The 24453-nt window shown below is 39.1% G+C and overlaps 1 protein-coding gene across 2 annotated transcripts in view; it reads right to left on the bottom strand.

Annotated features, from left to right (window-relative positions):
• The window catches only part of POLA1 (DNA polymerase alpha 1, catalytic subunit), a 305904-nt gene that overhangs the window by 172414 nt on the left and 109037 nt on the right, over positions 1-24453 (bottom strand). For both annotated transcript variants that reach the window (XM_059157006.1, XM_059157005.1), the window contains exons 27-30: positions 10527-10559; positions 9652-9744; positions 7631-7836; positions 5427-5559 (exon numbers count right to left, since the gene is read on the bottom strand). In XM_059157006.1, the coding sequence (XP_059012989.1) occupies positions 5427-5559; positions 7631-7836; positions 9652-9744; positions 10527-10559 (465 nt within the window). The remainder of the gene's footprint in view (positions 1-5426; positions 5560-7630; positions 7837-9651; positions 9745-10526; positions 10560-24453) is intronic.

The raw sequence follows: 24453 nt of genomic DNA, 5'->3' as shown, positions 1-24453 counted from the left end.
CAGTATGCACAAAGGGTAGCCTCGTGGTTGGTTTCAAAAGACAAGAGGAAGGGCAGGGGCAGGGTGCCCCACATGACTAGATCACCTCAATGTGGTCTGCAGAACCCTTAGGGCTCCAGATAGCCTTTCAGGGAGTCAAGAGGTCAAATTTATCATCCTGACAATACTGTTTGCATGGGTGATGCAGAAGCAATGGTAGGTAAAAGTTCTCACGTCTCATAAACACGAATCAGGGCAGCCACACTGAACTATGCTACCTACCACTTGTATTCTTCACCACCACACACTCAGAGAGAGAGACAGAGAGAGAAAGAGACACACACACACACACAAAGCAAGCGCACGTGCCAATTTCACTAAAGAATGCCCTTCATGGAAGAGCAAACATTAGTTTTTTAAGCTCCTGACCCTGAACAGAAAAGGCTAGTATTTTGTGGGACAAAATAAGAAGTACACACAAGACATGTCTACTGTATACTGAAGAATGAAGTTTGCTCGAGAAAAAGCACTTGTGCAACTGTTCTGAGTTACAAGCTGAACCAGCTGCCTTGTTCACAGAACATAATTCTTCCTTGCAAGCATGATAGGCCAGCTACTGCTATTCAAACGTGAGTTTTTGGCAGATAATTTTTTTCTTTTTAAAAGATTTTATTTACTTATTTTTGAGAGAGAGAGAGAGAGAGAGAGAGAGAGAGCACGAGCAGGGGGGAGGGGCAGAGGGAGAGGGAGAACCAGATTCCCCACTGAGCAGGGAGCCTGACATGGGGCTCCATCCCAGGAACCTGAGATCATGACCCCAGCTGAAGGCAGACGCTAAACCGACTAAGCCACCCAGGTGCCTCAATGGCAAACAATTTCTCAAAAAAGAACAGAGTGAGCCTGCAACTTCAAGAATAACAAATGCAGGACACCCTGCCTGTGATAAAATTCAACCTTTGAAGCACAAATTAGAATTATAGAAAACTTGTTGGCATGTGTGTGAGCTTGACGGCTTCTAAATACTTAAAGACTTTTCTGATGATATATGTAGGAATACTTTAAAATGTGATTTTTGATAATGTACAATGAAATGCATCAATATTTGGAAGATCTGTAAAACCCAGGTAACTATCATTTCACAAATGACCAAAGCATTATGTCATGCATCAGTAAAATATCTATTCCAAGTATAACACAGACCAAAAGACTTTCATGTGAGAGTATGGAAAGTTCATGGATTAGGTTTCAGATTTTCACATTAAAATAGTATTTATGAAAATGCCACTTAGATAATACTGGTGTAGAATCAAAGAAGAATATATACAACTATCTGAAAAAAAGTCCTGAAATATTTCCTTTTCTAACTATGTATTTGTGTGAAAATGGATTTTCTTCCTATACTTCAACCAAAACCACACATCACGACAGACTGGACACTCAAGAGGATATAGGAATACAGATGTCTTCTACCAAACTAGACATTATACAGATTTGCAAAATTATAAAATGATGCCACCACTCTAATTTTTCTTTGTTTTGAAATATGTAGTTACTTTTCAAGGAAAAATGTTATTTTTGTAATCACAAACTGAGTTTATTGCTATTTTTAAACAAATACATAAATGCTTTAAAAGTTCCTGAGTTTTTAATTTCTAACAGTAAATATTAACACAGGCCATATAAACAAAAGCTCTTACAGTCCTCAATTATTTTAAGAGTATGCAAGTGTCCTGAGACCAGGAAATGTGAGAACTGCTGGAGCAGAATAAAGCAGGTCCTCCAACACAGCTGCACATACCCATGTCATGTCCAGTTTCCAAATCGTACACTCAAGTGCAGGAGAGCGCCTAGGAAATGCTCTGACTCGCCTCTAAACTGCTTAACGCAGAGTCTAGATTGACTTGAATGGATAATATTGTATAAAAACCTTAATCAATAGAACTCTACTTAAAAAAATATCTTCCTCAACTTACTATACTCCAGGACAATATTAAGAAATTCTGAATTTCAGGGGGCCTGGGTGGCTCAGTGGGTTAAGCCACCACCTTTGGCTCAGGTCATGATCTATGCTCTCTCTTTCATTCTCTCTCTCTCAAATAAATAAATAAAATCTTTTAAAAATTCTGAATTTTATGTAATATACTTTCCAGTTATTAGATTGGGGCTATTTGGGGATCGTACAAGCTAGTTTTAGAAGGCTTGATTTTTAAAAAATGCTTCCTGGTGGTTCAGGCTCAAGTTAACCAGGGCTATACAAATCAGCTGTGAAGTACTTTGTGTTACTTTATGAAAAATATCTAAGCTAAGATTGCGGTAATTCAGAAAATCACACATGATGTTTTCCAGTTGTTTTTAACAACAAGGACTAAAATCTCCACAAAGGCAAATCTCACCACTTTACTCCCCCACCCTAGGCTAGCCTCCTATTTTCAGTCCCTCTGAGATCACAAAAAATATCCCTAACTGCAGATACACAGATATTCTCTCATAAGACCAACCACAACTAGTCACATACATAGACTCTTCCATTCCACTCTCCATTGAAAGTGATGAAATGTAAAAACTGAATTGCTCACAAGTTTTAAACACTGCAAGTATTCAGACAAATGTTAATCAAGACACATCACCTTTGACATAAATAGCTTGCCATAAACAGACTTAGGAGTAACTATGATATAGATAGTCCTTTCATCAGAACTCACTGCACTTCTGTCAACACTGCAGAAATCCATTTTCTTTATTAAAAAAGAAATATAAAAATATGGGACAGTCGGGACGCCTGGGTGGCTCAGTTGGTTGGACGACTGCCTTCGGCTCAGGTCATGATCCTGGAGTCCCGGGATCGAGTCCCGCATCAGGCTCCCAGCTCCGTGGGGAGTCTGCTTCTCTCTCTGACCTTCTCCTCACTCATGCTCTCTCTCACAGTCTCTCTCTCAAATAAATAAATAAAATCTTAAAAAAAAAAAAAAAAAAAAAAAAAAAAAAAAAAAGAATGCTTTAAAAAAAAAAAAAAAAAAAAATATGGGACAGTAAATATCTTTGAAAGACTATTTCCATCTTGTAAAACATGGAACAAGATTTGTTTATTCAATTTTATATCCCAGAATGTAGCATGGTGCACATAAAAAGTACTCCATGTTTGATGAATGGGAAGAGTAGAAAAACAAGTGAATTCTTTTAATATTTATTTAACAACTGTTATTTGCCAGCTACTACATCAAGTGAAATGGAGAATATAAAGACAGTTAGTCACGATTTAGCTCTGCCACAGAAAATGAAGGGCACAGTCCTAATCACATTAAGTATTACTATTATTATAAATAATAATGTCACCATAAATTGATGATTAGTGATGCTGAATGATGGACACATGGGGATTCATAATACTATTCTCTACTTTTGTAGTAAGTTTGACAATTTCAGTGGTAAAAAGTTCAAAATAACAAGACTGTCTGCAGACCGTTCATTAGCACTTGGGAGATTGCCAGTGCCTCAGGGTATGGTGGCATCCTTCCTGTAAGAAGATGACAGTGTGGACGCACTGACCTAGAGGACACATGCTCAGTGTTCTTCTGCCAATAATGCGGTCATGTTTGGATTCAGCCTTCCCAACTCCTGCCTGAAACCCCCTGTTAAGGAGGGCCCACATTTCTAAGAAGAGAGATCATGTCAGGGACATAGTCTACAAAATTGATGCAAAAATTGATCAAAAGAAGACTGAAGTCATAACTCTAACTCATGCACATTTCTGGGACAGACCAAACAAAATTGGAAAGGAAATCACTTTTTAGATGTCCCAAGTGATGCCATGCCAGTGGGTAAACACTGCATCGTTTCAAGTGAAGAGCTAGTGCCAACGTACATGTCCTCTTACTATATTTACTTCTATTTTTTTGTACTTCCATGTAGAAATGAAGGTCTTCTTTTGTGACATTAAAGACCTCTCAGTAGAGGTGTAGGAAACAAATGACTCACCTAAGAATAAACACTAATCCTAAGGATACGCATAGAAAATATTCATCTTCTCTGAAAGCCAAAGAAATGCAAATTAAATGCAACAGTGAGACACTGTTTCATATCATAATGATAACACTATTTCATTTAAATATCACCAGTGACATTATCACCAGTGAACGCTCATCAATAGGAGCAAATCTGTAGGGAAACTGGCACACACATTTTGTTCTTATCAATGGGTATCACCCTTTTATAAAGCAATTTAGCAAGAACCATAGAGATACACTTATCTTTTAACTCAAATAATTCACTTCAAGGAACCTAAACTAATATAATTCATCAAAAAGGAAAAAGATAAAGAAAGAAAGATGTTCAATACAGTGATTTCCAGTATACAAAATAATGTAAATAATCAAACAGAAATTTTAAATAAAGATATATCAGTGAAATATAAGATAAATATAACCTTTTTAAAGATAATATAGAAATGTGGAGCAATCTATTTATGTCAAATAAAAACAGATTTCAAAATAATATATATTGTGATTGCTTCAATGTAAAAATGTGTTTTCAAGAGTAAGGAACCATGCAAAAATGACAAGCATCACTTTAGCACAGGGGTATCATGAGTGAGTTTTAACCCTAAGTCTTCTATTTAATGTCATCATTAGATTCTTTTTCATTAAAATTCCATTTTTGTATCAGCTTTGACAATGTAATCTATTTATCACAAAATGGGTAAAACGGTATTCACAAAATTAGCTTCTGAATATGTAAGGGTACTCTTTTTAAATGGGGGGAAGAAAGGAAATCTGCAATCTAACATCTTATATTACACAGCACTTTGGAAACCAAGGTTTTATTTTTCAAATTAGGTAAGGAAAATTATTCCTCATTTTCAACAACTAAGACTGCCCATCAAGCCTAAATTACACAGTTGAAAAAGAAAATAAAAGCACAAGTCTTCTGGCTATAAAGAAAATGCTATCGCCATCTTAATTCTAAAGAACTATGTCCCAAAAAAAGCATTCTGATTGCAGTACCTTTAAGGATCACCTTCTGTGAATGTCCCCCCGCCACACACACACACACACTCTCTCTCTCTCTCTCTCTCAGGCACTCTATCTCCATCTTTCTCTAAGCTTACAGGTCTATCCTCCCAAACAACTATAAATGAGGAGGACTATGGAGAAGGTAATACTCTCTAGTCCCCTAAACATCAACTACATCACTACACAGAATCTCTTGAAACGAGGCCTCCATCAACTAAGAAACAGAGAGAGAAGGCCCCTGTGGATGACATGGCGGCACCAGCGGCTGGAAGAGGAAGAGTGGTGTGCTAATGGTCCATCCGCGAGTTAGTGGTTAAGCAGCTTTCATCACCAGCTAGAATGTATTCCAATTGCAAGGATGAGGTGGTTCTTCAACTAGCTGAAGGAGGCGAAAAACACACGGCAGCAGCTGGGCTCGGCAATAAATGCTACATTTACCTTGTTAATTTCAAACTGGCTCACTGGGACACTGCCATTTAGCACATTTTCTCCAATTTCTATTAACCTCTTCTGAATGTTTTCCACTATAGTGTCTCGGCTTTGATCAGAAAGAATCTGGCCAATGACAAAGCTGCAAAGAAAGAGAGGGATTCATTTTTTTAATATTATACTTTATTAATAAAGGAGAGAAAAGGAAGATAAATGCCATTAGATTAACATGTGGACAAGAGCTGTACTGAAAGCTAACATGAGAGTGAATGTCCAAAAGGCCGTTACTATTTGTTTTTTAACATTAACTCTACCAAAGGTTTACCAACCTTGGAATGTCAGGTTTGCCCTTAAACATACAGACCATTTTCTAATGCAGCAGCTAAGGCTTCATACAAAATGTGGATAGAGAAAGGTATGTGTTTCATCTACAACTGTACATATGCAATTACAAAATTCACAAGCAGTTATACTTTACTCATAGGTTAAAAATTTTAAAAGTAAAAATTTCACTTTCCCCATAAAGCACCAAGATATTATCTCTGATATCACCAAGCTGAGATGACCATTAGCTAGGTAAGCAGAAATATAGTTCTTTATGCAGATTTCTTAAAATCCGAAGATTTCAAACTTCTCTTTCTTCAGCTTCATTATATTCCTCAGTGTTCTCCAACCTTACGCTATCCCTGAAAAACTTATTATTCTACCAGACCCCCTCAAAAAAAACAAGGGGAAAAAGAAAAGGAGTAAAAAAGCCAATATTTTATCCATTTCTGAGAAAATGCAGAGCGAGGGTTTGACAGCTGCATTATAATTTGTCAGAAAAAGAACCCTGACAAAAACATTTGTATAGCTTTAATTACTAATACATTTCTAACTCAGAGAAATTTACTTCTATTATGATGCATCTTTTCTTAGAAAACACAAAGCTGAAGAGAACACTCTAATCGGCAGTCTATACAAAGTAGTTTCATCTTTGGGTACATTTGGGGGCAATGAAGCATTTCAAACTTCATTTCATAAAAGGCTAACAGTGACCTATAGTTGGATGATCAACTTTGCCTAATCAAGAGCAGTTTTGCAGAAGCAACAATTGCTCAATCTCCCAACTTGAAAGCAAGAAGACTGGAAAATAAGTAAAAAGTGTGAATATTTGGCAATATTAAAATTAATTTAAATTTTGCTTTAAAGAAAAAAAATTCTTGTTTTCAGAATTGGGTAGGCTCATCAAACAAGAATATCTAAAAAGATGGTACACTAAATAGCTAACGATTCAGGCTTTTCTAAATGGATGCTTTATAAATTAATGTGACCCTTTAAAAAAAAAAACAGGCCTTAGCATCACAATTTCCAGCCTCCCTTGCAAAGCTAGGGGATCAGCCATGACATTTATTATTTCTGAGGTACTTATGGTATTTGAGAACTAGCTCTTAAACTAACCTAAGATTAGTAAGAATTTTATTATTTTTTCTTTTTACAAGAGATTCCTAAGAATCTTTACACACAAATGATACGGATGAGAACAAAGTCTCAGTCCATGGTCCACTATAAATCCCAGAATATTTAAGCCACAACATGGGAACATCTTAACAATTATGTTCCTAAAGAGGCTCTACAATGATTCAGGAACATAACACAGGCACTTTCTTTTCTTTTTTTTTTTTTTTAAGATTTTATCTATTTGTTTGACAGAGAGAAACACAGCAAGAGAGGGAATACAAGCAGGAGGGGTGGGAGAGGGAGAAGCAGGCATCCCGCCCAGCAGGGAGCCCAATGCGGGGCTCAATCCAGGACCCTGGGATCATGACCTGAGCCCAAGGCAGATGCCTAATGACTGAGCCACCCAAGTGCCCCCACAAGGCACTTTCTAATAAGAATATGAAAGCAAAACAAAACAGACACAAGCTAACATCAATGAAACCAACTCTGTAGAGAGCTAAAATGTGAAGGTTTACCCTCACTGTGAGTTACAAGTCCCAAGATGTATCTTATAGCAAGTACCTCTTACTGAGCAAATTTAGCTTTAAGTTTTAATCTACCTCAGAAATTTCACTCCAAATAAGTGAGAAGCATTAATATGTAACATTACAACAACAATAACAAAGAAGTTGTGTCCTTGAGCTTGGCAGAATCACAGATCCTCCCCATGTCATTAGTACTCGAAATTTTTACAGACAAACAACAAAAAAAGCAAAAATGAAAGTTGAACTCACTTTCCAGTCTCTTTAGCAAGATCACACCAATCTCTTCTAACTATGTCTAACCCTTTCAGCTCCTGTTTGGTGGAGTAATTCCCATCTGACGTTGGCTCAACAACTAGAGCGCCGTACTTCTTTTTTTTCAGCAGTAGGAGAGACTTGAAAACACCATCAATGTCTATTTCAAGCAGTTTGTACAACTTGTTCACTTCACTTTTTACCTGTGAAAATTTCAAGCATTAATACTAGCTTCTCAAACATCTACCATGGACAAGATGAACATGCTACAAATTCCCAGAAGTTAATCTAAACATAACTTGAATTCATCAAGATTAGAAGGCATTTACTCAGGTGATATAGAACACAGTATTATGTTGCGTATGATACAAAACCACTGAAAGAGCACAGGGATAAAAACAGACTGAAAAAAAACCACAGTAATATAAATATATCATCCCATTCAACCAAAGGACAGAATTGGCAGGGCCCGCCCCAGGAAATTTACAAAATTTATGAAATAGTCTTTTAGAATGTATAAACTAAATGCATATGTATTTACCTTCGAACAACTGAATTAGAGACCAGATAGTCCAATAAGTAGATATGTGGCTAGAAATAAGTAAAACTTTCACTATCAAAATCATGTCTAAGGAGCACCTGGGTGGCTCAGCTGGTTGAGCATCTGACTCTTGGTTTTAGCTCAGGTCATGATTTCAGGGCCCTGGGATGGAGCCCCGTATTACGCTCTGCGCTCAGTGCACAGTGTGCTTGAGACTCTCTCTCTCTCTCTCCTTCTCCCCTTCCACTGTGTGCATGCGTTCTCTCTCTCTAAAACAAATAAATAAAATCTTAAAAATAAATAATATCTAAGATCTTCCTGTACATCCCAAAGCATCTTACATATAAGGAAATAACTATATGTTTAAAAAAATGACTAATCACCTGCTCTTTATTGATAGTCTCAAGGCACAGCCAATCACCCCTAGGGAAAATACACAGCTTTTGAAGTCCAATATGAGGACAACAGGACAGGCCTGTTCTCAGGTGAAGCCTACAAGTCATATTTCACACATACCAGTGGAGAAAGGCAGGAAGTTGTTACTTTGTAAGGTGTTATCTTAGTTCTAGTTTATTGGGACAAGATCTTAACATAGCAAGTACTAAAGAAACACTTGCTAACTGTAAACTGCAATTAGGAGGTGACAAATGATGACTTCTAAATGTATTTTAAGTACTCTTATAAAAAATTATTAATGGGTGTACATGTACGTAAATAGGTGTTTATCCATATTAGCATATAAAACCGATGGGACTACTACTAGAAATGTATTTCTCCCCATGCATGATAATGTGACAAGTATAAATATGATCATATTTTAATTTTATTTTTTAAAAGATTTATTTGGTGGCAGGGGGAGGGGGAGAATAGCATGAGCAGGGGGAGGGGGCAGAGGGAGAGCGGGAAACAGACTTCCTGCTGAGCGGGGAGCCTGACTCTGTGCTCCATCCCAGGACCCTGAGATCACGACTTGAGCTGAAGGCAGATGCTTACCTGACTAAGCCATCCAGGTATCCCTATATTTTAAATTAAAATTAAAATTAAAAATTTTTTTTCACTTTCTTCTTTTATCAGAAAGGAGACACACAGAAGATCACAGGATGTGAAGCAGTGTGAACCCCCTTGCGAGACACAGAACAACACCCAGAGTCAGAGATATCACTGTAGCGAGGCCTAAGCCCAACATCACAGAAGTATGACATCACAGTCACCAGACTTAGAAACAAAATGAAAACATCTCACACTGTTTACAAAGTAAAAATGCATTTGTCACTTAAGGAAAAAATATTCTCCTTTGAATTTTACCCTTAAAAACAAATAACTGGAGTAGAGGTTAAGAAAAATAAGAGGATGAGGAAATGAGAAGCACTAAGCTTATTTTCAGAAACATGCATGTACATACGTGAATTTATGAAGTTCCATGTTAAAAGAGAATTCAGAAAAGTAGCTAAAAGATAATTTCATCAAATTATTTCACCTTGTTTCCCAATTTATATACTTCTTCCAGATCAGTGCTGTTGGTGTTTATCATAATTGAATCGGTATCTCCATAAATAACTTCAAGATTCATCTAAGAAAAAGCAAAAATTATAAAACTTAACAACAAAAACACAGTGATCATCATATACAATGAAACTCGAGATTTTCTATACTACAGAAATTACAGGTTCTGTTGATTTTTCAAAAGTTTATGTTTATTCTTATCCATATTGTCAGAGGAGTACAATCAAAGATTAAGCTCTAATAAACTAGAAAGGAAAGCCTCTGTCACATTAAGAAAATCTAGCTAATTTTCTTAAAATAAACAGAGAGCAGAGAAGCAGGGGAAATGTCTGGTTTCAACGGAAACAAACTGGAACTGAATAATATAAAGGAGGAGAAGAAACTAGGAAGGTAGGGGTCTATTTTTATCCACTGTACCATAAGCTTAGGGGTCATGGCAATTTATAAAGCAGAAACATAATGGGTTTTGAAAATTCAGGGGCACAAATCCATATGAAATTCTTCACAGTTTCAAACAGTATTCAGTAGGAGATGAAGAATGCCAAAAAAAAATCAATCATAACAAACAACACTAGAGCACATACAGTATTAAGGCCTGGAAGTAAACTCTAATTAGCACTGTTACTAATTTGCTTGAAACACTCACATATAGGCTTCAAGCAGCGGCTAGATCATATCAGTGTTAGTAAAAGAAAAAAGCTATAATCCATTAGGAGGGATTATAAACGTAAACCAGGCATTCTAAGAAGCCATTTCCAGTCTGTTTGGGTTACAATTTTCCTTGAATACAAAAACGTCACAATGTATGACATTTATAAGTCACTGTATAATGAAAATGTTCAGCATTACCTTCTGTACCATCTCCTTTGTATGCATCAAAATCTAAATGAAAGAAAAAGTCACGATTAATGCTTTACATAGTTACAAAACCATAAACATAAGTAGGTACACACAGAGATATATAACCCAATGACTGGTCATACATTTTAAAGCTCTTCATGGTTTTCTAACCACAACCCTAAAAATAACAGTAGTATCAACATAATCTAAAAGTAAGTTGGACTCTATGTTGATTCTTAGCCAGAAATAAGTAAGCAGCTCTACTGTAAATATCTATTTAAGATTAATGTAGAGATCTATTTTTAATAAACATGCATAATAAAAACATGCCTTTATGATATGGTAAAAAGGCAAACTATTCTCATTACTGATATTTAAATAAAAGTGCATGACTGAAAAACAAAAGCTTAACAGAGCATTTCAAAGCTGGCAATTCTTACCCATGGTACTCAAAATCTTAAAAAGTGGAAAAAATAAATATATATGCACCAGATTTCAATTTCTTCTCAAGACTGTAAATTTCCTGAAGACAGGGAGTAGACCTTCACACATTCTCTGGATCTAGCAGAGTGCCCACTACAAAGGTGGGGTGCAATAAATATTTGGTGAATGGAGATAAACGTCTAGATCGTATGTGTAAACAAGACTGCCCCTAGGCCCGTGTAGCTGCAGGTTAGAGACGTGTATTACAGAGTCCCATAAACCCTGAACTTAGATTATCTTTTACATCCACCCCTTACTTCCACTTCCACTGCTTCCTCTCCTTTATTACAGTCTCCTATTTTCTTCAGGCATTCACTGTCCTATGTTCTTAGAGAAGAAAGCCCTTCCCTTGCCCTGAGGGTGGTGGGTGGTGGTGAATATGAATTAGGCTAACCAATATTTTTTAAGATTTACTTTTTTATTTATTTGAGAAAGAGAGAGAGAGCATGAGCAGAGAGGGAAGAGATGGAGGCAGATGGAGAGCGGGGAGCACGGGATCATGATCTGAGCCGAAGGCAGACCCTTAAAAGACAGCCACCCACGTGCCCCTTATCAATGGTTTTAATAGTAGCCGTAGAGACTGGAACACCTGAGGAATCTTAAAAAAAAATACCAATACCAGCCCCAGCAATTTTTTGAAAAAGCTCTCCAGATATTCATGTTGCAGGCAGAGCTAAGGACCACTGGCCTAAGACAATCATGACAATCCCATTCGGAAAACAGATTTCAGTTGAGAGTTTGTACCCTCCCCAACTAGACCACAAGCTCCTAGAGGTCAGAGCACATGTTTGTGTCTAACTCTAGGCTTCACATGTGACAGGTGCTCAAAAAGTCATTTGCTAGGTGACTGATGGGTTTCACAGTAATCCCAATTACTTTCCCGAAATTCAGTTAACTCCTAAAAAGCATTCACTCTCCTCCACTTCATCTTCACTTGTAAACATCTAAATTGCAGGGAAATGCATTGTGGGAGACTATCTGACAATCCCTTCGGGAAGAGGGCAATAATGAGATCAAGCAAGTTAATCACAGTGAGGACAGAAGTGCTCATCACAAGTTCTCTTCACCCTCCCCACTTCCACCCCACCAGGCTTTGCTTTCCTCATCACAACAGACAACTCCACAAGGTAACCATTACCTAAGTAAAATACCTCAGAGCTTGTCAACCTCTCACTGCAACTCGGTATAGGCAGGAACCAATTTCCTCTACTCTTCTTTCACACCATGGATGAAACCCACTACGTCACCCTTGAGCGCACCTCCCAGTGTACTGGCAGCCTTCATCTTTCAGATCCTCCCCCCTCTCTATTCTCTCCCACTCCCAACTCACAAGCATTTCCACGCATGAGCTGAGGGCTGCTACCAAAACCATTTTCTTTTTGACAGAAGAAAACTGGTGTTGGATCTTTTGCACAAAAATGGTAGAAAACGAAGTAAAACATAAAGACTATACTGCAACTACTTTTTTTCCACCTGATACTTTGTTTTAGAGATGACTTCCCATCTACACATACAGGGCTGCCTTATTCTTTTTTTTTTTTTTTTTTTTTTTTTTTTTTTTTTTAAAGATTTTATTTATTTATTTGACAGACAGAGATCACAAGGAGGCAGAGAGGCAGTCAGAGAGAGAGGGAGAAGCAGGCTCCCTGCCGAGCAGAGAGCCCGATGCGGGGCTCGATCCCAGGACCCTGGGATCATGACCTGAGCTGAAGGCAGAGGCTTTAACTCACTGAGCCACCCAGGTGCCCCTGCCTTATTCTTTTTTAATGGCTACACAGTATTCCGTCGTGTGAATCGATCATGATATATCTAACCAATGTTCTAGTAATAAACACGTAGGTTGTTTCTGATCTTTACCTTTATAACCACACTTCAACAAATAATCTTTATACATGAATAAAATGCCAGTAACAAGATAAAACGCCTATTAGAAGACTTATTGGGCCAAAGGTTATATGGGTTCAAATTTTTTACAGATATAGCCAAATAGCTCTCCACAGAGGTTACACCAATTTCTGAGGATAGCTTTATCACCGTCTTTCCCGGGGACCTCAACAATAGCTAATGACTATGCTCCATTTCAGGTTCAAGGTCCTCACCACAGCACGTCAACTCTTCAGTCCATTCTATAGGTGACAACCCACAACCAGGTTGGCCCTGACCCCTTGTGCTTCTTCTTAAGCACTTATACATGGTGGGTACCACAGTGCTCTGTCCAGACGAAGGTTTATCCAAGTGCTTCATTAGCAGCATCGCCCAAAAGCCACCCCTGATTCAAACTGCTCACTGGAGAGGGCTCAGCTGTTAGATATCCTGTGGGCTACCAAATTCTTTGTATGAAGCACAGGGCCTAGTGCACAGGACCTAGGAACGATTATTTGTAAAACGCTGAAAGAATACTCCTAAGGGGTGGGCAGTATTACAAACCCCATTTTATGGATGAGTAAAATTAGGCCCTGTGATTTTACCCAAAATAACAGAACTAGTCAAGAGTTTGAACTAGAAGCTGGACCTTATGTCTCATTTTCTTTTCAGAATGTTTCACTGCCTTGTTAAAAAGCCCATACCACATGACTGTTCTGGAAGCCAATAGTCGAAAACTTACACCTCACAGGTATTTTCCCCATTAACGAAATGGATTTTTAAAAGAAGTCACAGGTATCAAGAAAAGTCTACTGGACACATGGTACAGTGACCACCAGATGTCCGTTTCCAAGTTCACTTCAAATTGACAAGCCTAATATCAAAGCTACCCATTCTGACAGAAAATCATTTTGTAAGTGCCAACAGCTAGAAAACAGGGCTATAAAGGCTTGCTAAATTCATTAATAAGGCAGTCTGCAGTTATCTGATTTCACAGCAACACCTGCATATTTATCTACTCATTACCAATTGGATGATGGAATTTTTTCAAGCACATTTCAAAAATCTGCCAACTTCAAGTGTAAAAAAATAAACTTTGTGGTTAATTTTTCCCTTAACAAAGTACAGCTGTTGAGAATAATTGTTCAAGATCTTACCCTGTAATGTCAACTGCAGCAGAACAAAGAGTATTTAATTAGCAAATCTATCCAGTAATTCAACACCTATTATATAAAATGCCTTCGTGATTTTATTCAGGATAATTTGCTAAGAGGGTTATTACTGACATTCAGATGGAATTTAAAATTCCTACGCAAGTCGAGTCATAATAGCAGTAATGATCTCCCCAATCAGGAGATTCGGTGTCACACAAGGCTCTCTTGCAATGCAGCAGCCGATTTCCTGACTTCTTAATTCCTGGGCTCAGCTCAGTGAGAGCCCTTCGTGCCGGTATTTCAGTCAGCAATACATCTTTAATGGGACTCTATTAAAATAACTAGAACAAAAATGACTTTTTTTTTGGTTAAAAAGAATGACAGCACTGCCATCATATCAATCATTGCAGGCTTTGCAGAACAGTGCCGTTAGGGGAAAAGAGGAGGGGGAAACAGGAAAGGAGTGGGGCTGGGGGTGGGGAGAGCAATAATTAAAATAATACGAAAAAGTGTTTTAACCCCAATCTGAGCCTCTGAAGGCTGGTGAAGGGTGGTGGTGACTAAAAGGAAATGTAAAGTGTATTTAAAAGAACTCTTTCCTAAAGAAAATAATGTATTCAGGAATACACCCACAATGTGGTTTACTAAGCGGAAAGAGCATGTTTATGACGCCAGGTTTATCAGCGGCAGAGACCTAAGACCAACTTCTACTGCTGTGCGTCTTTACTTCTGCCAAGGAGGGGATAAAGCTGGGGTCCTTACTTTTTGTCAGGACAGAATACGAGTGTGTGTGACAATGCATTTAAAGGATAGGAAATGGTTTTAAACGGTGCTATAGACTAAAACTGTGCTTATAAATACTAAATGAAAGTGAGAAAACACCAATTTTCCATGGTCAAAAAAAAAAAAAAAAAAAAAAAAGCTTCAAGCTCCTTTTCCAAAAGCACAGGTCTATTACAGTGACATCTACTAACAATGAGAACCCACTTTGATGATATATGATACGGATACTAAATGCAACAGAAATCCTGTAAGTTAAAAAAGTGTTGGGTGAGGTCAAATCCTAAACAAATAATGCATGAACAGAATGACAACTGAAATCTCAATGGCTTTAGGGTTCTTCTGTTACCGATGACATAAAATGAAAATTAAACTCAAAAGGTTTTTTAAAAAAAAAATACATTAGCATAACAGGGGTAGCAAAATGAATGGTTTTGAAGGATAGGGAAGAGAAAAGTAGAAGAAATATAAATATTATGATATTTGGTAATCCAGTCATTATCTAAGCTTTCCTAGTCCCAATTTCGGCAGTTTCCAAGCAGGACTCTGTGTTACTCAGTTCTCTCACTTGGCACACATTTACTTCATCTTCATTACATTTCACTGCCTTTTCCTTATTTTCCTATTCCATGTTATTCTCAGGTGTGTGTCTTCTCTATAAGATGCTCAAGGAGCATAGACTATGGATTTAATAAGCGCCCTACTTAGATTTTCTACTACTTAATATTCCTGTCTGGTTTCCTTACTGCCTTTAAACCTGAGTTTTACCTTCTTTAAAACTGGGGAAAAAGTACCACCTAGGTCCCTGAGTTATTGGAGCTAAAAAGAACTCCATGCTGAAAACACAGACAGCAAAGATAAAGCATTATACAAATGTGAGTTTAAAGAAAAGTCAGGAGTCTGAAACATGAGTACTAGTTTAAACTTCCAATTAGTAGTTAAGTGATTTGCGAGCCAGCTGGGTTCCCTCTCTAGGTCTTAGCATCCTCATTTAAAAAATGAAGAGGCAGGGACTCCTCCCAGATCTAAAACTCTAGAATCCAAAGTTTGACATGTAGAAACACCTCTATCCTCCTATCTGGTTGTTTTGTGTTTCAACCACACTCATTTCTTTAGTGTTAGTTAAAGGAGGCACTAATACATCCAACAATGACCATCAGCATTATAAGAGTATAGATCTATATTCTAGGTTACTTTCAAGGGCTATGTGGTTGTAAAATAAACAGAAATACTTAGGGACTCACAAGTTGTCTGCATATAGCTTAATGCCCTTAATATAAGTGAGTGTATGTTTACCATATATAAAACATTCGACATCCTCTGTTGAGATCTCCCCCTCTCCACCAGGAGAACACATAAACATCGTCTACATATATATTCAGGACTTCTCATCCGCAGCACTATTGACTTTTTAGGCCAGAGAATTTTTTGTCATGGGGAGGCTGTCCCTGGTCTCTACCCGCTAGACACCAGTAGCATGCATGCAGGCGTGCACACACACTCTCCAGCTGTGACAACCAAAATGGTCTCCAGATATTGCCAAATGTTTCCTGGAGGACAACACTGCCCCTGGTTGAGAATCAGTGACACGAATGACAACATTTTCTTGCTCCAAGCACATATTCCACTCTCTGTCCCATAAGGATTCCTCCTAGACCCCATCCATCTCTTCCAAACCCTCCCCAGCTCCAAACAGGATAAATGGCCTCCCTAAGAGCCTCGAACTGAAATAAAAGAACGACTTCCCTTCTAATCCAATGAGCTAATAAGTCTCACAAGAGATTTTCTCTTCCTGCTGATGTGCTCTGCCTCCTTCAAGTTCTCACCACTCACTCAGCCTACCTATCTCCAGGATCACTATTTCAAACCATTCTTCATGCTTTGCCAGTTCTTTCTAAAACATACTCTTGCAATGAAATTTAAATCCCTTAGCTTGCCCCAAGACTCACGATATAGTTGAGGCCCAACTTACCTTCCAATATGTCCCACATGCACCCTTCAATTTAGCCCTCCTGAAATATGCTGAGTTCACTGAACAAGCCACTAGGCTCTTTTCTTGCCTCTGTGCTTTTCACATGCTGTTTCCCCACAGTGGTCCAAAGCATGGGTTCAGACGTTAGGCTGAGTGATGGTTAATTTTGTGTATCAACTGGGCTAGGGCAGTGATATCCAGTTATTTGGTCAGACACCAGTCTAGATGTTGTTGTGAAGGTTGTCTTGTTTTTGGTGTGTTTTTTTTTTAACATGACACCAACATTTAAATCAGTAGACTTTGAGTCAAGCAGACTATCCTCACCATAATGTGAGTGGACCTCACCTAATCATTTGAAGGCCTTAAGCAAGAAAGGAATGAAGCCCCCCAAGGAAACTGCAGACTCATGTGCTGTCTGTCTTCAGGCTATTGACCAGCCCTGAGATTTCAGTCCTGCCAGCCCCTAAAATCCCATGAGCCAATTCCTTAAAATCAATTCATCAATCAATCAATCTTTCTCTCTCCCTTCCTGTCTCTCTCTACCTCTGTTCCAAACATACACTCCCCAAATCAGTTCTGTTTCTCTGGAGAACCCTGACTGATAAAGATCATGTCTCAGCTATCAAACCTGACACAATGCCTGGCACATAGGATTTATTAAATTACTATTTATTAAATTACCTAAGTACGAAATGTCACAGCACTGCTTACAAGCTGTGTGACCTCAAGCACACAATATAACCTCTCTGTGCCCCAACACTTAACTGTAAAATGGAGACAATAACCACAGCTTCCTTACAATAGGGCTACTATGAACATTGAATGTAACACATGTAAATTCTTTTCTACAGTTCCTGGTGCATAAGTGCTCATAAATATTAGTTATTTTTATTACTTAATGTCTACTTATTTTATAAGGAACTTTATACCATCAGAACAACCTCTCTGGCCTCCCCAGCTAAATGGTATTGAGGAATACATTAGTCCAATGTAGCCTCAGAGTACTCTGTGTATACCAGAGCACATCACTCAACTATGGAGTTAAGACAGACACTATAAGCAAATCATAAGGAGAGATCATGTCTCAGCTATCAAACCTGACACAATGCCTGGCACATAGGATTTATTAAATTACTTCAATAAACATTTATTTTTTAAGTTCTGATAAAAGGAAACAAACCCAAGTGGTCCAACATGAGAAGAGCAAAGCCATGGACTTGTAAGTGCCTCTCTACAACAAAAGCTGGTTACAGAAAGCGGCTATTAAAACCCATACACAGCATGCATTTAAAGAAGTGAAGAGTGAATCAGTTTTAACCCCACCTTCAAGCACTATGCATGTTAGATAAACAAATACTCACTCAGGAGAAATGAAAGTCTATCCCAGTGATAAAGGCCCATTAATTATAAACTTGACTGAAAACAAACTGAGGGTTTCAGAGGGGAGGGGGCAAGGGGATGGGTGAGCCTGGTGATGGGTATTAAGGAGGGCACGGATTGCATGGAGCACTGGGTGTGGTGCATAAACAATGAATCTTGGAACACTGAAAAAATAAACTAAAAATTATAAACTTGACTGAAAGTGACTCTCCCATACGGCTCACTTCCAGATAAACTGATTTTGTTTTAAATCCATAATTTACAGCCCAGACCTTCTGATAGCTCATGTGTAAAGAATATAAAACACGCTGAATAAACAAAGCTTTCTGATAGGCTTCTCCTCCCTAACAGACACACTGAGTGATATTTATGAGTATCTCTCAATTACTGCCCTAAAACGAGTCAAGGCTCTCATTTTGACTTAAAAACTTAAAATGCAACAATCTATGGCTTTGAATTTGTTAAAGGAGAAGTGAATTTCTCCTTGTCTTCTCACTCCTTGCCCGCAAAGATTTATTCACCTTGTGCATTTTTTTAAAAAAACCCACCTTACATTTTAACTTTTTAAAAACCTGTTTTCACCTTTAAAGATATCTTCCTTTCACAATGTTCTTACTCTCTATTCCTCCACTCCAACCTCCAGTTCAGAAACTCATGTCCCCTGCGCTTCACTTGAACTTCTGTGTATTATTGCCATACTTGGGATTATATTTGACATGGGACCCTGGAGAGCTCATAGAGTTGGCTTTAAAGCACCCTTGAGCTGAATCTACTCACCGACACAAGAGTTCAAGCGCAAGCCTACACTCTTAAATACTAAATTTTCAAAAAATACCCAAACCCTAAGACACCAAGATTGAAACCAGCGCAGGAGATATTAACCTAAGGTCAAGAAATGTGAACATCCCTGAAACTGTCAAGATAAACTTGAATGTGTGCCTATATGCATTTTCCTAGGAAGAAGGTCCACATATTACATCAGATTTGAAAGTGTGATTCATTTAAATATAAGTACCATTGAAGATCCTCCAATTAGCCATAAGAATCAAGCTTTCAGATTTCTCAGAACTCACATAATGCCCACAGGACTAGAAATACCCCTGCCCGAAGATCTTTGCCTCTTTGGAGCTGCGTATTTTCAGCCCGTACAGTGTTATTTCCCTCACAGAAAAACACGGACATGTCAGAAGGCTCAGATTTGGTTCCCTGATTGACTTCTCGCATAACTCATCTGGGGGGCTAATTAAGACACGGCCGAACTATGTCCGCGCTTTCGTGAGCATCGGCGCTCAGGCAAGTTTCACACACCCTGATTAAAATTGACTCAAAGTGTCTTACTTCAGTAATCACTTAGACGGAATGAATTTTACATTAGTGGGATCAAGCATGCACCAGGCCTCAGTGGAAATGAAAAGGGCTTATAGTAATAGGATTTATAAATCCACCCATTAGGTTAATGGCTAAATGATTTACATGTAACTTTCTCCCCCACTCCGCCTTCCCTCACCCTTTAACTCAGTAAAAACTATGCTTGGCATTTTCCACTGCAGTGCCATACACAAAGGAAATAGCCTTTCTATTTTGGGACATACTAATTTCTAATAATGGCTTGGGTAGCTACCATTAACTCTTTCAAAGCACAAATAATTGACTAATAAAATTAAGTATTCTATAAGGCCTGAAAGTGCTTAATTGATCATAATTGTCTATTTGAGAAGAAGGCGTCAGGCTGGCTATGCGCAGATAATGAAGTTGGGCAATTGTGAAGCACTGCAATCAAGATAATACTTACAGCTAAAAAGGACATTAGCATTTTCTAGAATCTGCAACATTTTCGTTATAACTGAGGTCATGGGAATATGTGACTAGAAAACTTTGAGCTCCCAGCCCCCATGAAAAGCAGCTTTAACAGGTTGTCACTCGTCATGACCGAGTACCTGGCCCAAAGCTCGACCCTGGCAGAGTAGCGAGGCGGTGGTCTGGAGACCACATGGCACTGGAGTGACGAAGGGGTTACTGTCACCACTGTGATGGGAGCATTTTTGATTTCCGAAAGCTCCTTTTTAGGACTGGTGTGTGACAAGGTAGCCATGGGACAGCACATCATTACTCGCTGCTTTAAGGAAGGTCAGAGGAGGAAGAACTTTTTAAACCCAACACCTTGTGGGGATGGGGGGGGCGCGCACAACTCCCTCGCTCAGTACCAAGGATAAATACTACATTCTGTTCCATACTGACTGTACTTTCGATATGCTCTCCTAGAGCAAGCTGTTACTTATTTTTTTTTAAGAAAATGCTGTCCTTCCTTTGCTCTCCCATTTATTAGAAGTTCAGAAAACAGATTCTAGGAACTAGCTATGATTAAAATATGGATGGTTCCTGCTTCAAAGAAAAATCTTATAACCTGAAGACAAACACACAGCACATGAGTCTGCATTTCCCCTAGTTTTAGGGAAATGGAATTGTGTTCACCTCTCCAGAGACACAGGTGTAAGAAACACATGTTCAGTCATGTCTCTAGAATAAATGTATTTAAGGATCAATCAAATAATGCACCACATCTCCTCCTAACCCATCACCTTCTATATTTTCTCCAGGAAGAATACAGCGAAATTCTGAAAGCAACAAGTATCAAGTTGAGAAAAGTCACTTAGGATAGAGGTGTAGAATACGAATAAGATAAAATATCAATACAAAGACTATACACGATTTGGCTCCTTATGATTAAAAATATATATAAACCTTTACTTTTGGACTTCATTGCACTGCCACCGTCTAATCTGGCCGAGGCTCAAGAATTTGATATGAATTGTAGGAAGCACTATAATTTTCCTCTCACTTAGAATCTCAAAAAAGAACTGATTCATTCACTCACCAAGTATTTACGAAGTACTTCTCATGTGCTAGGTGAAACGGAACACAGAAATAAATGATTCAGACACAATGTCTTCCCTCTATACTGTATAATATCCAGTGGATTAGAGAACCAAATGTGGGACAGGAAAAACATATACATATATCCAGACACACACAGAGTATAGGGGCCCCTGGGGTGGGAGTTTGAGAAAACTTGACAGAAGCAGAATGTACTAAGGGGAAGGTAGGTTACAGGGAGTAACAGGCAAAAGAGGACGAAGGAAGAATGTTGGTGAGGATCCAAAGGACAGAGAGAAATTCTCAGTGGTGACTAAAAGACATTAAACTTTCAAAAAATTATAGAAGATTTTTTTTTTTTTGCAACAAGAAAAAAATAATAAAGTATGATTAAGGCTAGAATGCTCAGGAAAATAGGGAGAAAGCAGGAGAGAGGCTCAACTGTGAAAGGCCTTGTAAACCACAGTAACAACTTTAAACTGGGAAGTGACACTACTGGACTGACAAAGACGGCTCTCTGACTATAAACATGTGGAGCATACCTATCAGCCGGGGGGCGGGGGCAGCATCCTGGGAAAAGTAGTGAAGCTTACACAGCACGGTAGCTATTGCACTGGAGAGTCACAGGCACTTAGGAAGTGAAATCTACAGGACTCGGCAACTAGTTGGATTTGGGGCACAAGGAAGAGGTAGAGGAGTCAAGTATGAAACCAGTGTTCCTGGCTTAACAACTGGGTAGACAGTGCTGTCACTCACTGGGACAGGGAATCCAGGAAGGGGAGCAGGTTGGGGAGCAGAACCTTAAGGGCAGTTTTGGAAGTGATGAATATGCTATGCCTGTGGGCATGTGAAGGGAGAGGACAGGAAGGCAAATGGAAGCTAAGATGCTCAACGGAGGGGATGTGAGAAGTTTCAGGTGTAAGAAATCCAATGCTCTACAGAGATGCAATAAATGAACAAATCAAAGCAATGTCAGCATGCAGACAGAATCCATCAAAATGGATGGCTGAGCTCAAGGGCCAGCAGGAGAAAAGGGAGACAAGGCAAACCAGCAGCCAAAGCACAGTAATGGTGCTCCTTGGGACCCCCGATCCCTCATTCCTCCTCTAGCACCTTCCTTTCCCTTTCAGCTATCAGATCTCCATTCTTTGTCACAATTGGCAGGTGTCACACACACCAGTGGCCGCTGGCAAATCTGACACAGGCTGCCACCGACAGCCAGGCACCACACGCTGACCTTTAATGAGACCGATCCCAACAGGTGGCTAGTGCCTAATACAAATAATTGTATTAACCCTCCCAACGAGGTCAAAGAAGGGGGAGCAACTTGTCTTTTTATGAGCAATCACAACAGCCAAAGGCACTGGCTCCCCTCCTTAAGGCGGTGATAGGCTCAAAAGGAAGGCAGAACATCAATCAATTCATTCCAGAAGAGCCTCCCTTAGCTCCTGCATAGCCATCCTTGTCCTGCCTCTCTCCTGCATCTGGGAGGGGGCAGGGAGTTCTTTCTTTCCTAAGGCAAGTTTGGTGCCATCTGTGAAGCAGTTCTGATTCATACTTGTCCAAATGAAAAAAAGGAGCTATGGAGGGGAGGGTTCCACTCGGTTTCCAAATAACATTCTTCACACCCTTTGAGAGAAACTAAGTCATAAGTGATTAAATTGCCTTTGTTGCTAATTTGGGTTTGATAACATCAAATGTCTCACAGTTCTCATGGACCTTCGACCTCAGAGCGAGCTACTGTTTTGACAGAACAGACAGCTGTAGCTCAGGGGGTGGGAGGAGGCCTGCACCACCTCCTGAAAGAAAATCGCCTAGATCGGGGCCCAGAAATCCCACTGTGCCCCGCAGCAGGACGCCATGTGCCGATCCACAGCCACTCTCCCGACCTGTCCCTATGGAGAAAGAGGTTTCTTTCTCCTGAAGACAACCCCCTCTGCTCCCACCCTCTTAAAGCCTGTGACTGCGAATGGCACGGCTAAGACCAGCCACACACCACTGGCATGCCGGTACCCAGATAAAGAATCCAAGCGGTAGATCAGATTCCTGTCAGCTGCAAAAGGGCTGGCACTTCAGCTGCTCCTCATTCTTTATTTTTAAAAGGCAGGATGGGCTCAAGGGCATGGCGGCGGGTCACACAAGAAGAGGCTAAAGATTAAAAAAGATAAAACCCAAAACCCTGAGGGGTGCACAGACTCACCAGTGACTGTGAACTGAAAAAGGGCTTTAGAAAAGCGCAACGGCACTTCACACACCAGTTAGGAGTGTGTTTCTCTTAGTGACAGAGTGTGGAAAGTTGACTAGAGGATTAAAGAAAACAATCTCACTATAGGTCAGTTCTCAGTCAATGGGACCGACAAATTAATTCCCCTGCTACAAATTTGGAAAATACTTATTTTCGGAACTCAGAGCCCAGAGCATTGAAATATTGGGATGGGCTACCAATGACAAAGTTAACTACTTGATCAGTCCCCAGAGCCAAAAGTCATGTACACTTAAATATAAATCAACGAGACTTAAAGAGTATGGTGAGAGAGACTTACCTAGTGCAGAATACAGAATGTGTTCTTTTTTCCCTATACCACCACCATTACCAACAGATCATTCTTGACTAATTCTTAGAAGCTGAAGACCAACTTGGATTTTGATGTATAAACTGCTTTTGACGATATTTCATTTTAAACAGATAAACACTTTTAAAAAAAATGCAAGCCAAAGACACCCTTTTGAGAAACCAAGAAAACAGATGTGGAAGCCGTTTGTTTAGATGAAGAGGAATTTTCGCTTTTATAGGAATACAATGATTCATGAAGAGGAAAAAAGTCTGTCATCAAGTTTACTTCAATAGATACTCTTGGGTTTGAGGCAGCTTTCTAAATATGGCCACTGCTTTTCTTCACATCTCATCTCTCCTGAAATATCTCAAACTACCACTAACAAACATTACTTTTATTGTCTTTGTTCTTTTAAATTTTCTGCTTAGTTAATACATTGTGCAGGAGAAAAAACCCCACAACTCTGGTACTACAGCATTACATACTTGCTTTTACTGCTTAGGTAGTGGGACAAAATACCTTCTGCTTTAGTGACTTATCAAAAACAAGCCAGCTTGAGATTGTGAAAACATTAGCAGTACAAGAAACCATGAGTGTAAGTTTGGAAATAAGAGCTCTCCTTAACTCCAGAGGAGATGGAATAAAAAACATAGTCAAGTTTTTGCAAGAACTTCTAGCCAACAGGATAATCTCCTTTGCTGGTGTGTCTGTTTAATGGAGATGCCAAGACAAACTAAAACAGGGCAAGAAGAAAAAGCAGTGGCCAGGGGGTGGGAGGGGGCGCTGGATTCAACCTGGGCAGATACTGAAGAAATTTCTCTCCTTCCATCTTGTGCCTACACCCACCCGCTTCCTCCCTCAGTTCCTTGCCCATT

Source organism: Mustela lutreola, chromosome X (assembly GCF_030435805.1).
Source record: "Mustela lutreola isolate mMusLut2 chromosome X, mMusLut2.pri, whole genome shotgun sequence".
NCBI lineage: Eukaryota > Metazoa > Chordata > Mammalia > Carnivora > Mustelidae > Mustela > Mustela lutreola.
This window is presented reverse-complemented; position numbering and strand designations above follow the sequence as displayed.